The 15,852-nt window shown below is 47.6% G+C and overlaps 1 protein-coding gene across 1 annotated transcript in view; it reads left to right on the forward strand.

Annotated features, from left to right (window-relative positions):
• The first annotated feature begins 331 nt into the window (after window positions 1-331).
• Bltp3a (bridge-like lipid transfer protein family member 3A) overlaps window positions 332-15,852 on the forward strand; it is a 54,340-nt gene continuing 38,819 nt past the window's right edge. Inside the window, exon 1 of the mRNA XM_050141174.1 lies at window positions 332-589. Within this exon, the coding sequence (XP_049997131.1) occupies window positions 546-589 (44 nt within the window). The 5' untranslated portion in view covers window positions 332-545. The remainder of the gene's footprint in view (window positions 590-15,852) is intronic.

The raw sequence follows: 15,852 nt of genomic DNA on the forward strand, positions 1-15,852 counted from the left end.
CCGCCAAGAGGACACTTGCATACTTTTATTTTTTGGATTTAGGTCTCTCATTGTAGCCCTAGCTGTCCTGGAATGCCCTATGTAGACCGGGCTAGCCTCGATCTCACAGACCTGGTTGCCTCTGCCTCCGGAGGGTCCTGCCTAAAGCCGCTTACCCTAGCCAGCTCCTCGCAGAGTGAACCCCGCCCCTCAATGCGATAGCCCCGCCCCCGCTCCCGAAGCCCCGCCCCTACAGCCTCGCCTTTCGCCTCGTGAGCCTCGGCTGCCCCGCCCCTCACTCCGTGCGCGCCTGTGCCGCCGCTCGCGTCCCCGCCCCTCGCCGCGCGCTTTCGCCACGGGGAGCCGGGAGGGCGGCGTGCGACCTCGGCACTTCTCAGCGGGAGGCTGCGGCGCCGCGCGCGCGGGTGGGTGGGAACGTGGCGGACCTACGGGCGCCGCGGCGGGGGCGACAAAGCGCCATGGCGCCTGCTGTAGCTACGGTAGCCGGTGCCCGTGCCGCGGCGAGGTGAGGGGCGCCTCTGCTCCCCAGCCGAGGAGGCCGCGGTATGGCCGGGATCATTAAGAAGCAGATCTTGAAGCACCTGTCCCGGTGAGAGCGCCACTCTACGTACCCGGGCCCTTCCCGAACCCTCCCGATCCCTCAGGCCGCGCTCGGCCGGGCGGCCCCGGTTCCACTCTCGCCGGTCGTTGTCAGCTCTGCGTTCCTCCTTCGCCCTGGCACGGTCCTCTCCTTTCCCCTCCCCCCGCCGCCTCCCTCCGCGCGGGTCACCCGGCTCTTTTCCTGGCCCAGACCCGCACGGAGCCCAGGCAGGCCAGCCGGTTCCTCCTGAGCACCGCTGCCCGCCCCCCGAGGCCTCTTCCCGCCTCCGGAGCCGCCCAGCCTCCGCTTCTTCATTGCTCGCTTTGCCCGATGCTGCAGTACCCAGGTCCTCTTAGATTTGCAGCGCAGGCGACGGCTTTCTTCTGTCTGACCCTGTTGCATCACCCTTGAAAACATGTAAGCCCTTCACCCGAGGCTCGTCCTCCTTTCGGACCTCCCTCCTTTCTCCAGTCCGATTTCTTCTCATTACACAGACTAATTGGAGAAAGGTCAGAGTTGGGGGATAAAGTTTCAGCAACCTTCCCTTTAAGATGCCACGGAAGTTTTTGTGACAGCCAGTGTCCGCTTGTGCTTTGTAGCCTTCTGCTAAGTCGTTCTGTGGCTCGGTGTTTGGGGCATGAGAGATTGGCTGGCAGGACAACTTTGAGCTGTACCTGAAGGACTCCTGGTCTCTACGTGATGGCGCAACTTGTTAGAACTGGTGACTGCAAAACATTGGGAGCTAGCTTTGCGATTCGTTTCTTAACTTTTTCTAGCCTGGGGTTGGTGATGGTTGTTAATTTAGGTGGTCTCAGTTCCTCTAGTGATCCAGTTTGTCTGCACGGTGGCTAGTGGTTTTAAAGAGGGGTGTGTGTGTGTGTCCAGTTCAACATGGAACACCAGGGATTGTGCTGATGTATCCTTTCAGGCCTTTTCATTGTGTTTATTTGGCAAATGGTGTGTGAGTCTGTTCCTGACATGGTGTCCTCCTTTTCCTGGCTGACATGCATATATGAGCTCAAGCTTTATCAGCTAGATCCAGATGTTCTGGTTAGCCCCCTCACACAGGCCTGGGCTCCAGGGCTCCTCGAGCCGGGGCACTTCCTCATTGACTTTCATGTTCTTTAAACTGAGGATAGTACTGGTATATACCGCAAAGATTATTGTAGGCTGCCGTGGCGGCACTTGCCCAGCAGTCCTGGTGATTTGGAGGTGAGGCAGGAGTGGGGATTTGAGGCCAGCCTGGAGATCATAGAGTTCCAAGCTGACTTGGACTACATGTCAGAAGACTACGTGAGCTATTACATGTAAAGACGTACATCAGAGCTTCAGACACAGGGAGTGCTCAATAGGACATGGGTATTTTTATTGTTTGCAGTCATAACGTGTGTGACAACTTAGTACCATCTGTAGACCTGTCTAGACAAATTCATATATACTGACAGTTTCAAAAATACTTTGTCATTATGGAGTGTGTGTGTGTGGTGGGCGTTTGGGCAGGTGCGGGAGTGCCACAGTGTGCATGTGGAAATTGCCATACAACTTTGAGTCGTCACTTCTCTCAATCCACTTTTTTTTTTTTTTTTTTTTTTTCTCGAGACAGGATTTCTCTGTGGCTTTGGAGCCTGTCCTGGAACTAGCTCTGTAGACCAGGCTGGTCTCGAACTCACAGAGATCCACTTGCCTCTGCCTCCTGAGTGCTGGGATTAAAGGCGTGCGCCACCATCGCCCGGCCTCTCAAACTACTTTTACACAGGTTCTGTGAATCAGACTCAGGTCAACAGGTTTATATGGCAAACGCTTTTACCTGCTGAGCCACCTTGCTGGTCTTTTGTTTCTCTCTTGCTGCCTCTGTCTCTCTCTTGAGATAGTGCCTCACTTTGCAGACCTAGGGAGCCTGAAGTGGGTTTCCTGTCTTAACCTTACAAGTGCTGGAATAATTGACATTTGCCATCAGGCCTGACTTGAGCTAATTTGTTATTGAAGTTTTGTGGGAGTTGAGAATCCTAATGCACTTACCTGAGTCTCTCAGAGCATCCTGGAATAAGTGAATAATTCTTGATGTAGTCCAGCCCCTCTGCTCTTTCCTCCCCTCCCCCTCCTTTCCTTTCCTCTCCTCCCTCTCTTCTGCTCCCACTCCTCCTCCCCTTTGCTTTCTTTTCCTTAGATCTCTTTTGAGACAGGGTCTTAGTATGTGTAGTCTTGGCTGTTCTGGGACTTCATATGTACACCAGGCTGGCCTCAAACTCATAGAGATCTTCCTGCCTCTGCTTCCCAAGTGCTGGGATTAAAGGTGTGTGCCATCATGCCTGACTTCAACCCTTCACTTTTGACTGAGGAAGCAGGAAGCCCAGCAAGGATGAGTGACATGTCCAGAGGATAAGGGAGTGTGGATGAACCAGCTTCCTAATGCTGGGGCCCTTTCCCCTTTACACACACATGTTCTGTGTGCGTCCCCTATCGTGTGCACACACGTTCTGTGTGCTTCCTCTATCGTGTGCACACGTTCTGTGCACTTTCTGTGAACATAATATTTTAATGATACGTGCTGAAGCCTTTGATTTTTTTTTTTTTCCTTTGAGGCGTCATGTCTAACTTTGTGTATTCCCTGACACGTTTGGTGAGTCCTGGGAGAAGAAAGCTTTTTCTGCTTTAGATAAAGTAGGAATAGTATGCCTGACATGGAGGGCCATTTCTGATTTCCTGGGCGTGGGGTTGGGAGGAGGAAGAGGTTACTTAAAGCTGCACCGTCAGGTCCCCCCTTCAGAGGAGTAGGCTGTAGGTCTGGTTGGAAAGGCCAGAATCCCAGGGCCTTTGTTTATTTTGGACTCTAATCATGTGTGACGTTGATGTGTATGGTGTTCACCCTCACTGGCGAGGAAGGAGCTGTGGCTCTGTGGCTTGTGGCACCTGGTGGGGAAGGAAGGCTGGGGAGGTTTGCAGAGTTGTGTTAACCGTGACAGGTGTCTGGCAGTGCCATTTGACCTCAGGGACAGTATTTTAGAGCAGAGGACAGGCCAGTGATGAGAAAGTGCATCCTGGTATTTCTATTAATTTAACATGTTTATTTTATTTTATTTTTTTAAGATTTATTTATTTATTATGTATACAACATTCCTTCCATGTATGCTTCCCAGAAGAGGGCAGTAGATCTCATTATAGATGGCTGTGAGCCACCATGTGGTTGCTGGGAATTGAACTCAGGACCTCTGGAAGAGCAGTCAGTGAGTGCTCTTAACCTCTGAGCCATCTCTCCAGCCAACATGTTTATTTTAAATGTCTTCTTTGTATGATATTGATCTAGGTGCTGGGAAGGCAGTAGGGATTAAATGTCTCTTAGGAATTTCACCCCTGGTTTGGGAGACCATTGTCCAATATGCAGAAATTTAATACACCATTAAATGTTCATTGAAATGAACCCGTGGAAAGAACTCTACCTAGCAATAGGAAGTAATTATTTATTTAAAAAATTGTCAGAATTAGCTGGTGTGGTGGTACGGGTTTGTAATCCCCACCCTTGGGAGATTGAGGCAGGAAGGTCTTAAATTTGAGGCCAACCTGGACCGTTTACTAAGACCCTGTGAGTTTTTTTGTTTTGTTTTGTTTTTGTTTTTCGAGACAGGTTTTCTCTGTAGCTTTGGAGCTTGCCCTGGAACTAGCTCTTGTAAACCAGGCTGACCTTGAACTCACAGAAATCTGCCTGCCTCTGCCTCCTAGGTGCTGGGATTAAAGACGTGCACCACCACCACCCAGTGAGACCCTGTTTCATAAATAAATGCTAAAAGAGATTTTTCACTAAATTAGGTTATTAGTGTTTTTTGTTTGTTTCCTTTTTTCCCCTCTCTCCCTCTTGAGACCCCTGCCTGTCTATTTCAGCCTTTGAGTATTGGTATTATTGGTATAATGCCACCGCGTCTGGCATTTCTTCTTGCTAATGACCGTGCACTGTACAAGAAGGTATGCGATAGGCTGTGAAGTCAGTTGGGACTCTGGATGGAGAGAACATCACAGATTCACCTTCAGCTCTGCCGCTGTCGACCAGGACTGCCTTCCCAGCTGTGCTGTCGTGGGTGTAAGTGAACAGGGAAGAGTAGTGGAGGCTGGCAGAGGGCTCTGAGGACTGGGGACACGGCGTTTGTCACGGCGCCTGACATAGAAACTGTGTTAAGTAAAGAGGAGTTGGGGACAGGTTCAAAGCACTAATGGCAGAATGCTCGCTGCCTCTGTCAGAATCCCATTGGCAGTTTAGTTCTTTACTCTTAAGTGACTGTAGAAAATGTCAGCCTAGAGTTTTTATAAACATAGGTGCTGGAACTCAGGGATGTGTGAAGTTTCATAACTCGTTTTGGAGAACAAGAGAACTTGAGTGAGTTGAGCTGTTGCTGGCCTGATGGGGCTTCCTAGTGCCCCAGGGTATGCAAGCACTGGAAGGATCTTGGAGATCCTTCTGTTACACGCTGCACGGGCCTCAGCTCTCACAGGTGACTGTCAGGGCCTCTGGGTGGAAGTCTGTAGGACTAGTCTTAATTTGTAGGTTAAATTCCTTCCTTTGTGCTACATTAGGTTTTTGTTTGTTGGTTTTTTTTGGTTTCTCTGTGTAACAGCCTTGGACCACGCTGGACCTCAACTCACAGAGATCGGCCTGCCTCTGCCTCCCGAGTTCTGGGACTAAAGTCAAGCCCCACTGCTGCCAGTGAGACTAGTTTTTAACACCGTCACTTCTCTAGTAAATCTTCCGTCCATTTTCTAGTAAAACTCAAGCCCTGTTTCTGTTTCCTTTCTCATTTTCTGATGTGGATTTAGAGTAAACCTCTTGTATTTACTCAGCAGACAGTGGTGGCCGTCTGTACTAACAAGCATCTGCAGTCTTGTATTGCTGGAGGCGGAAGCTTGCTGTGTGAGTGAAGAATTTCAGCCGAAGGGTTAAGTAACTAGTCCAGAACCACAGCTAGTGAGTGATAGAAGGAGGCTCCCTCTGAGCTGCCCTTTGACCTCCGCTGCCGCAGTGCTCTGCATCTTTGCATGCTCAGACAGAACATGCACCCACTTGAAGCACCTGGTGCGGAAGCAATATTCCCAGCACTCAGGAGGCTTCCTGCCGCACCCATGCCTTATTTCAGTCCTTACCTTTCCATCAAAATGGGACCATTGTCTTATTTTATATAAATGGGATTGCACAGTGTAGGTGCTCTTAAAAAAAATCTTTAAATTCGCTGGGTGGTGGTGGTGCACGACTTCCATCCCAGCTGTCAGGAGGCAGAGGCAGGTGGATCTCTGAGTTCCAGACTGGCCTGGTCTAAAGAGTGAGTTCCAAAACAGCCAAGGCTACACAGAGAGACCCTGTCTCAAAAAACCAAAACAAGCAAAATTTTAGATTCATATTTTGTTTTGCTTTGTCCTTGGGTAGAACTCAGGGCTTTGTGTGCTTGACATAAGCTCTCTGCCCCTGAGCTGCATCCCCAGACCCCAGAGTCTCATTGTCGAGGTGGAGTCTCTGTGGTCTACTTCCTCAGGCTCACAGCACCAGGACAGCAGGTGTGCACCACTGCTTGTGGCTCTCCCCACTTCCCCCCACTTCCCATCCTGTGCCCTAGAGACTGGACCGAGCGCCTCACGCATGGGCTGTAAATACTGCCAATTTTGCTGTGTTCTTAGCCCAGTGCGTTTATTTATTTATTTATTATGTATACAATATTCTGTCTGTGTGTATGCCTGCAGGCCAGAAGAGGGCACCAGACCCCGTTACAGATGGTTGTGAGCCACCATGTGGTTGCTGGGAATTGAACTCAGGACCTTTGGGAGAGTAGGCAATGCTCTTAACAACTGAGCCATCTCTCCAGCCCCCCCCCCCCGTGCGTTTATTTATTCACATACATATTTTCAGCATTTTATTTATTGAACGTGTATGTGTTACAGGTTTAAACTACTGTATCTGACTTTGTTGGCTTAAACATCTTTTTGTGCCTTGGGTATCGTTAGGTATTTTCTTTTAGACGAGCATCTCTCCAATGCAAATAATCCCACTCAGACCAAATTAAACCAAATTAAAAGACACCCATGTTTAATAGATGGCCTTAACTTCTGGGTGTCCTGGGGAAACATGGAGAGGGGAAGACCACGTTCATTCTCTGGGGGGCAGTTTAAATAGCCTATGGGAGTGGTCCCAACCTTCCCTGGGGAGGGTCACCGTTTGACAGGCTTTCTCGGAGGTGGAGTTTGGACTAAGGCAACTCCCAGGGGAGGGGGCGTATGCCAGGAGCTGGGGTGAAGCCCCCAGGCAAACAATCCAGACTTTTTATCAAGGGGTGTTAGGGAGCTGAGGTGATGCTTCTGACCAAACATTCCAGAGCTTTTGGATAAAGGAGTGCCAGCAAGCTGAGGTGAAGCCCTCAACCAAACATTTTAGACTCCTTGGATAAAGAGGCACCTGCTCAAGTCTGGCTACTTCCTGTGGGCATGGGGCAACGTGGGAGAAGGAAGGGCTGGGAGTTGGTGGGCTCCCGCTCAGTGAGAGGTGTGGCTGGAGTGACATCAGGTTTACTGCCATCCTGGAGACCTCAGGCAGCTGTTTCTGAGGGAGATGAGAAGGCAGGTGACTAGGAGAAAAAGTGTTGTTATTATTGGCCCCATGAATGGGGCCAGGCATGGGAAGTCATTAACTGCCAGGAAGAACGGGACAGAGAAATACTCCGGTTGTACAGGTGAGGCTCAGGTGTATAACTGGGACACAATAGCAGATAAAACTAGATTTTGGTTGGTAGGTGTCCTTGAGCCAGGAGAGTTGGTACCATGGTGAATTCCCAGGAGCTGGTGCAAGTGTTGGCATTGTCTGGCGAGTACTTTCTAAATTGGTCTTGGCCCAGACAGCAGGAGTGACCTGTAAAATATTCTTTAAAATGGGTGGGGTTGGGCTGGAGAGAAGGCTCAGTGGTTAAGAGCATTGCCTGCTCTTCCAAAGATCCTGAGTTCAATTCCTGACAGCCACATGGTGGCTCACAACCATCTGTAATGAGGTCTGGTGCCCTCTTCCGGCCTGCAGACATACCCACAGACAGAATATTGTATGCATAATAAATAAATAAATAAATAAATAAATAAATATTTTTAAGAAATGGGTGGGGTTAAAAATATGTTCTGGAGACTGTTAGTTTTTACCAGACTTGATTTTTGATACAGCAGTAGAACTTTTTCCCAAGAACCTGTAGGTATCTGTAAGAGAACTGGAACAGATTTACATCTTGGTGTCATAGCAAAAGACTATTGCTTTAGGTTAAAAGGTATGAACACTTTAGAAGACAATTAAAGGAAATTGGAAACTCTGAGCTTCAGAAGATACACCTAAAACCTGTTAGTCCTGGGCTATGAAGCCTGTTAAAGAGGCACACCTGTCTGTATTTTAGTAGGAAACCTAACAAATGAAGTAATGAGCTACAAGTACCTTAAGTCACCAAATGCCATTAGACAGATCTAAGGGGATAAATGAGCAGAAATGAGACAGCTTTTTTAGCTACACAGGCAATCCATGTCTCTCTGTGGTCCTTGGAGAACACCAATCTAGAAGCAGTGCTTGCAGTAAGATTTAGTCTACCTGTCTTGGCAGGATGAGAAGATCGATTCCCCTGGTGGCATGCAGGAAGCTGGTGAGGTAGAAGGCTGCTTTTTGCTGTGCAGGTGGCTTTGCCAAACCCAAAGGCAAGCCTCGAGGTGGAAGGTATTTTGCAACCACGTATCTTCTTGGAGGAGCTATAGGGTGCTGCAGGAGCTGGCACGTCTCTGTTAGAAGCTCTTTTGTTAAATGCCATACTCTCAGATCTGTAGACACTTGAGAATTGGGTACCATTACCTGTTATATTTAAATTAGACATATAAGCCAAATTTAGACATGTATTTTACTCAGTTACAGCTTACCAAAGCTAGTAAATGTAATAAGATTAAAAGGACTATTTTAATAAGTCAAAGAATACTAGCACATGTGGGTACTCTTACCCAAATGGTGATGGGTTAAAATGGAGCTTACCCACATGTTTGTATCTTTCCAGAGCTGCTGTAATCTGGACTTAAAGTTTTACAGATCTTAAAACACACACATACACAAAGAGAAATAAAACAAGCATATTGTGGAAACACACCCATATACTCACATAGACATAATGAGGCCACATTATTCTAACAGACAGACAAAACACTTTTAGGAACCTGTGTCAGCTGACCAACTTAAAAATCCTGGTACAGGCAGGAGGCAGAAGCCAGGGAAGCACAGAGGTGGTCCCGTTAAGGACCAGATTAGCAGACGCTGTAAGAGGGAACAGAAGCATAAGTACAGAAGAACTGTATGGTTTTAGAGTGGAGGGATGGGGGGGGGGAACAGATCCTGATCCATTGTTGAGAACAGACAGACAGACAGCGAGAGAAGCAAGGAAGAGAGTGAGGAATGGGAGTGGGGGTAGGAGCACAGCATCCAGAAACCATGGGCTTTTGGAGCTTTGTTTTTATGTTAGATGTTAGATAGCCCCATTAAAAAGGATTTTTTTTTTTTTTTTTTTTTTTTTTGTAAAAGGCAGCCCAAGGGTGTTAGAGGATCTGGCTTTGAATCACGAGAGCCCATTTAGAAGTCTGTGCCAAATCTTGGGACTCAAGCCTGCCACAGTGCGTCCACTGGGACAGGGCTCTTAAGTCATGAGGAAATGAGTGGCAGATGTCTCTGTCCACTCAGTCCCACCTCAGCAAGGCCTGACTCGCCGCTTGAATTGTGCATTCGACACAATGTGACTCCCATGGAAGAGCCCGAAAATAGACAAAAGATAAACGCAAAAGGGGCTCTGGACCCTAGAGGCATGTACTCAAGGAGAACTGACCGAAGCTGATCTCCCCTGGTGGAGATCATGCTCACGAAGGGCGTTTTCCAACATGTGATCCGGGGCCTGTGTGAAAAACAGCCCCTCTCTGGGGAACCTCCAAATGTTAGGTATTTTCTCTTAGAGGAGCATCTCTGTCAACACAAATAATCCCAATCAAACCAAATTAAACCAAATTAAAAGGTGCCCATGTTTAATAGATGGCCTTACTCCCTGGTGGCCTGGGGAAACTTGGAGAGGGGAAGACCATGCAAAACCGGAGACTAAGTGTTTATTCTCTGGGGGCAGTTTGAATAGCCTGTGGGAGTGGTCCTGGCCTTCCGTAGGGAGGGATCACCGTTTGGCGGGCTTTCTCGGAGGTGGAGTTTGGGGCAACTCCCAGGGGAGGGAGCTTATCCAGGAGCTGGTTGAAGCCCCCAGGCAAACAGCTATGTCTGTGCATCTGTTCATACATCTTTTCTCTGTAGCGGTCTATCAGTTACCTCCCTGGGACCCCGAACTCCTGTCTCTGCCTCCCTAGAGCTGGGATTAGAAATGCACCCTACCTCAGCAGACTTTTCGTGTGGGTGGTGAGGACTGAACTCAGGTCCTCGTGCTGGCACGGAAGCGTTTTACCCATTGGGCCAGCTCCCTAGCCTGTCTGTTGTAGTACACGATCAGGCTTGTGCCGTGTTGCAGTCTCCATTACCGTATGCTGTTCTGTTAGTGCTGTCGGTGAATGTTCTGTATTTTCTCAGCTAAGCCATTATGAATAATAGTGCGATCCTAGGGATGTTCTAGGACGTGTCTTTCAGTGACGAATGTTACACACTGGTGGGAGTCGCTTTAAGAGACTGTAGAGTGTGTGGGCTTTCATGAATACATCCCTATATGATGCCAGTGTGAGAACTTTGCTTCTAGATCCTGGACAACACTTGGCATTTTATGTCCTTTCATTACAGCTGTTCTGTTTATTTTGAAAAGGTGGATGTTGTGGCTCTCCCAGCTGTTACTAAGCTGGAGCAGGAGGATTGCCGGCAAGTTCAAGGCCAGGCCAGGCTATAATATGGGGCCTTGTCTCAGAACCCACGGGAAACAAAAAGTTTAAAGCCCTTTCCTGTGGTAAACCACTGAACACTTGGTTTTGCTGTCTGCTCAGTCTGTGTGTGGTGCTAAGGATTGAACCCATGGCTTTGCAATGTTTAGCACACGCTGTCACTGAGGTAGATGCCCTCGTGTGTTCAGTTTTTAGATTCTGATGTCCTAATCTTGAGAACATATGATGTCATTCCAGAACAATATTCAAATTACAGAGAGACAGTGGAGATAGGCATGTTTAGAACCCTCAGACAAAGCATGTCTTACTCGGATTAGATGTGACAGCTCTCAAAATAAGTATGATACGGTAAATGAGTAAAGGGTTGTTCTCTAAATATCTGAGTGTTCTGCTCTGTAAGGTAAATGAGTAAAGGGTTGTTCCCTAAATATCTGAGTGTTCTGCTCTGCAATCTTAGCTACCCATTGGCATACTTCTTTTTTCCTCCAGAAATAGAAATTTGAATTGCATAGCTTTTCTACAACTTTTTAAGACAGGGTCTCTCTGTCTTTACATTTGTGTGTTAAAGTGTGTGTGTATGTGTGTGCCCATGCGTGTGTGTGTGTGTGTGTGTGTGTGTGTGTGTGTGTGTGTGTGAGCCTGTGCCACAGAGAGGTCAGAGCATAACTTTCGGAAATCGGCTCTCTCCTTCCATGTGGGTCCATTGATTTGAACCCAGGTCAGCAGGCTCGGTGTTAGGCGCCTTCACCTCTGAGCCATGCCGTGGATTGAGGTAGTCTCTCTGTATTGTGATCTAGCCTGGAATTCAGTAAGTACCTCAGGCTGGCCCCATAATTGCAATCCTTCTGCCTGTATCCCCTGAGTGGTAGGAATACAGGGGTGAGCCACTGTGTCTGGCAAAAAGTCACACTTTTTTTTTTTTTTTTTTGAGACAGGGTCTTCTGTGTAGCCCTGGCTGACTTGGAACTCGTGTAGACCAGGCTGGCCTTGTACTCATAGACATCTGCCTGCTTCTGCCTCTCAAATGTGTACCACTATGCCAGGCTTATGCTGGCCTATAGGAAGCACTTTCTTTTAATGTTTTAAAGATTTATTTATTTATTATGTGTACAGTATTATATCTGCATGTATGCCTACAGGCCAGAATAAGGCACCAGATCTCATTATAGATGGTTGTGAGCCACCATGTGGTTGCTGGGAATTGAACTCAGGACCTTTGGAAGAACAGGCAGTGCTTTTAACCGCTGAACCATCTCTCCAGCCCTCTTTTAATTTTTTTTGTTTGTTTTTTGAGACAGGGTTTCTTTGTGGCTTTGGAGCCTGTCCTGGAACTAGCTCTGTAGACTAGGCTGATCTCAAACTCACAGAGATCAGCCTGCCTATGCCTCACGAGTGCTGGGATTAAAGGCGTGCGCCACCATCACCCGACCCTCTTTTCATTTTTTAAATAAATTTTATTTATTGTGTGTGTGTGTGTGAATTTTTTTTTGAAAGGGTTTCTTTGTAGCTTTGGAGCCTGTCCTGGAACTAGCTCTTGTAGACCAGGCTGGCCTCGAACTCACAGAGATCTGCCTGCCTCTGCCTCCCGAGTGCTGGGATTAAAGGCATGCGCCACCACCACCCAGCAAATTTAAATTTTTTTGGTATTATAATATAACTACATAATTTCTTCCTGTCTTTTCCTCCCTCCAAACCCTCCTGTGCATCCCAGCCTCTTGCTCTCTTTCAAACTTACGGGTTCTTTTTCTGTAGTATTTTATTAGAAGCAGAAAACTTGGGTCTGGAGATGACTTGACAGTTAAAAGCAATTTTTGTTCCTGCTGAAGACCTGGTTTTAGTTACTGGCACCCATGTAGTGTTCATGACTATCCATAACTGCAGTTTCAGTGTCCTCTTCTGACCTCTGAGGGCACTAGACATACACACTAGCCATACACTCACACGCATGGAGTAAAATAAATCTTAAAAAAAATTGAACTGGGTCCCAGCACTCGGGAGGCAGAGGCAGGCGGGTCTCTGTGAGTTCGAGGCCAGCCTGGTCTACAAAAGCTAGTTCCAGGACAGCCACGAAAGCTACAGAGAAACCCTGTCTTAAAAAAAAAATTGAAGGGGCTGGAGAGATGGCCCAGCGGTTAAGAGCACTGGTTGTTCTTCCAGAGGTCCTGAGTTCAATTCCCAGCAACCACATGGTGGCTCACAACCATCTGTCATGAGATCTGGTGTCCTCTTCTGTTGTGCAGGCATACATGCAGGCAGAACACTGTATATATAATAAATAAGTGAATACATTTTTAAAAAATTGAGAGAAAATCTGGGGCTGAGTGTCGCAGTTTAGTTGGCTATCACATGCAAGGTCGTACTGTGGGCTAGCACATCAAGGTCCTTCTGTAGCCCTAGTGGATCTCAATGGCGAGAAGCACTTGCCTCGCGAGATGAGTTGGGAGCCTGTTGGTGTAGCAGAAAGGGCTAGGATTTAGTTTCTATGAATTTCAAGCCCTTCGCTTAGCAAGCTTTTTAGTTCCCTATCTACAGAATTCACACATGCTGTTTTGCTCTTGACTCTTGTCCTCAGGTGCCAGGCATTAAATCTGGGCATTGTACATGCTGAGTAAGTGTCCTGTCACTGAGCTGCCTGGCCAGCCTACGTGTTTGTGTGGTTTTTGGAACATACCCTTACTGTGTAGCGCTAGAATCTATAATTGTCCTGCTTCAGCCTCCCTAGTGTGAGATTATAGGTGTCCACTGCCATGCCAGGGTAGAAACAACATTTTAAACGTAACGCGGCTGCTTCACTGTGTTGTCTCCGCAGGGGGGGGGGGGGTCAGATCTGCAGAGCGAGTTCCAGGACAGCTGGGCTACACAGAGAAACCCTGTCTTGAGAAAACAAAATAAATAAATAAAATAAAACCAAAACTTTTGTTGTAGAGGGTGTTTATGCCAACATGTGTGGAGATCAGAGGACAAATTTTAGTCAGTTTTATCCTTGTGGATTTTGGGTAGCAAACTTGGTCATAAGCCTTGGGTGGGCAGGTATTTTACCAGCTCTCAGAAAAGAACACATTTGCTTACAGTTCCAGAGGGTTAGTCTATGATCATTGTGGGAAGCAGACAGCCATGGCATTGGAGCAGTAACTGAGCTCTGCATCCTGATCCGCAGGCAGATTGAGAGAGAGACAGAGACACAGACAGACAGACAGACAGACAGACAGACAGACAGGGCCAGGTGTGGGCCTTTGAAACATCAAAGCCCATTCGTCAGAGACATACCTACTCTAACAAGAACCTTTTAATTGTTCCCAAACAGTTTATTAACTGGGGACCAAACATTCAAACATGAGCTTCTAGGGACTATTTTCATCCAGACCACTACAAGGTGAAGCAGCCAGATGTGCACACTGGGTTAATTTTCTAGAGGACATTTAATTACCTTCACTTAGCCCAGCTCTTCCTGCCAGCTGGGTAGTGGCCTCCATAGCAGAAGGAACTGTGCCTTTTTGGCTTCTTCAAAACTAGAGTCCAAGGCCAGTGAGGCTTAGTAGATGAAGGTACTTCCCAGGCCTGAGGACCTGGGCGTCTGGAAGCCGAGAACAACTGCAGGTGGTTTTTCCTTCCCACACTCGTGTTGTCTTGGGTGTGCCACACTGCACACACACACACACACACACACACACACACACACACACACACAGAGTCACAAAGAAACTGCGGTAAAAAGATCAAAACCAGACTAGAGTTTGAGCGGTGGCATGTGTAGGTCAGTGTGGGGAGAAGATGATGGAGTGAACATTCTAGTGTGTTGATTTTCACAAGACGGTGTGTGTCCCTGGGTGGCACAGGTGGCCTTGAACCCACAGTCCTGCCTTAGCATCCCCAAGTGTGCTTGAGAGTGTCCCGCTGGCAATGAGGAAACCTTAGCTCTGAGGACGGAGACTCCAGCCAGTGGCTCAGGGAGTCCCTTTATCCCCTTTATCTGTGTGCTGCGGGCTAGCATGTTACTGGTGCCAGTAATAAACGCTGAAGAATGTGTTCCATTTTAGCAATCAGTATTGATTGATTGTAACGAGGGAGAATTAAAGTTTAAAAATATTACGTTAGCTCTTCAGGTGAAGGGCATGAAGTCTGTGCCAACTTTTCAGGATTGGCCGTGTTTCATTTGCCGACTTCAGTAATCTTACATGTAACTCAGTCTTTTGTACCTTGGTTGTATATAATTTGGCTGCCAGCGCATAATTTTTAAAACATTCTAAAGGGTGTTGGAGCTCATAACTGTCTGAAACTCTGATTCCAGGGAACCCAGTGCTCTCTTCTGACTTCCATAGTCACTGCACACACATAGCGCACATGCGTACACACAGGCAAAGCACTTTTACTCATAAATAAATCTAATTAGAAAGAAGTTTTGAAGGAGATCAGTACTGAGATACTAGTATTTACAAGTTTGACTGAATGGAATTGTGATGTCCCCAAGTTTAATTTCTTTTTTAATTAAAAAAATTAATTAAGGAGGCTGGAGAGATGGCTCAGAGGTTAAGAGCTAGCACTGGCTGCTCTTCCAGAGGTCATGAGTTCAATTCCCAGCAACCACATGGTGGCTCACAACCATCTGTACTGAGATCTGGCGCCCTTCTCTGGTGTGCGGGCATACATGGAGGCAGAATGTTGTAAACATAATAAATAAATAAATCTTTTTTTTTTTTTGGTTTTTCGAGACAGGGTTTCTCTGTGGTTTTGGAGCCTGTCCTGGAACTAGCTCTTGTAGACCAGGCTGGTCTCGAACTCACAGAGATCCGCCTGCCTCTGCCTCCCGAGTGCTGGGATTAAAGGTGTGCGCCACCACCACCCGGCTAAATAAATAAATCTTTAAAAAAATTAATTAAGAAACTTTGTGTGTTTATGTATGTTTGCTTACCCGTATGTCGGTGCCCTGTTTGTGTGTAGTGCCTGTGGAGGCCTGAAGAGGGCATCACATCCCCTGGAACTGGAGTTACAAGCAGTTGTGAGCTGCTGTGAGGGTGCTGGGAATTGAACCCAGGTTCCGTCTTCAAGAGCAGCCAGTATTCTTAACTGTTCAGCCGACTCTCCAGGCCCTGCAATTTTCATTTGTAAGTTTGAAGTTTGGAGCCTGTGACCAGTAGAAATAGCCTTCCAGTGCTGGACAGTGGGTAAGTGTACATGGTGCATGTGGTGTACCTAGGCAGTGAGCTCTGGCTCAAGGATTAAGGGCTCAGGGAGGTAGAGGAGGAAGATAGGAAGCTGCTTTCTGTGTCTTGGGGTAGGATCCTTTCCATCATTGTGTCTCTGCGGAGTTGTTTTGGTTTGTCACCTTGATGAGGAGTGGGACAGTGCTGACGGGGGGGGGGGGGGGGGGGGGGGGGGGGGGG

Source organism: Alexandromys fortis, unplaced genomic scaffold (assembly GCF_014885135.2).
Source record: "Alexandromys fortis isolate MF-2015 unplaced genomic scaffold, M_Fortis_MF-2015_v1.1 scaffold_9, whole genome shotgun sequence".
In the NCBI taxonomy this organism is placed as follows: Eukaryota; Metazoa; Chordata; class Mammalia; order Rodentia; family Cricetidae; genus Alexandromys; species Alexandromys fortis.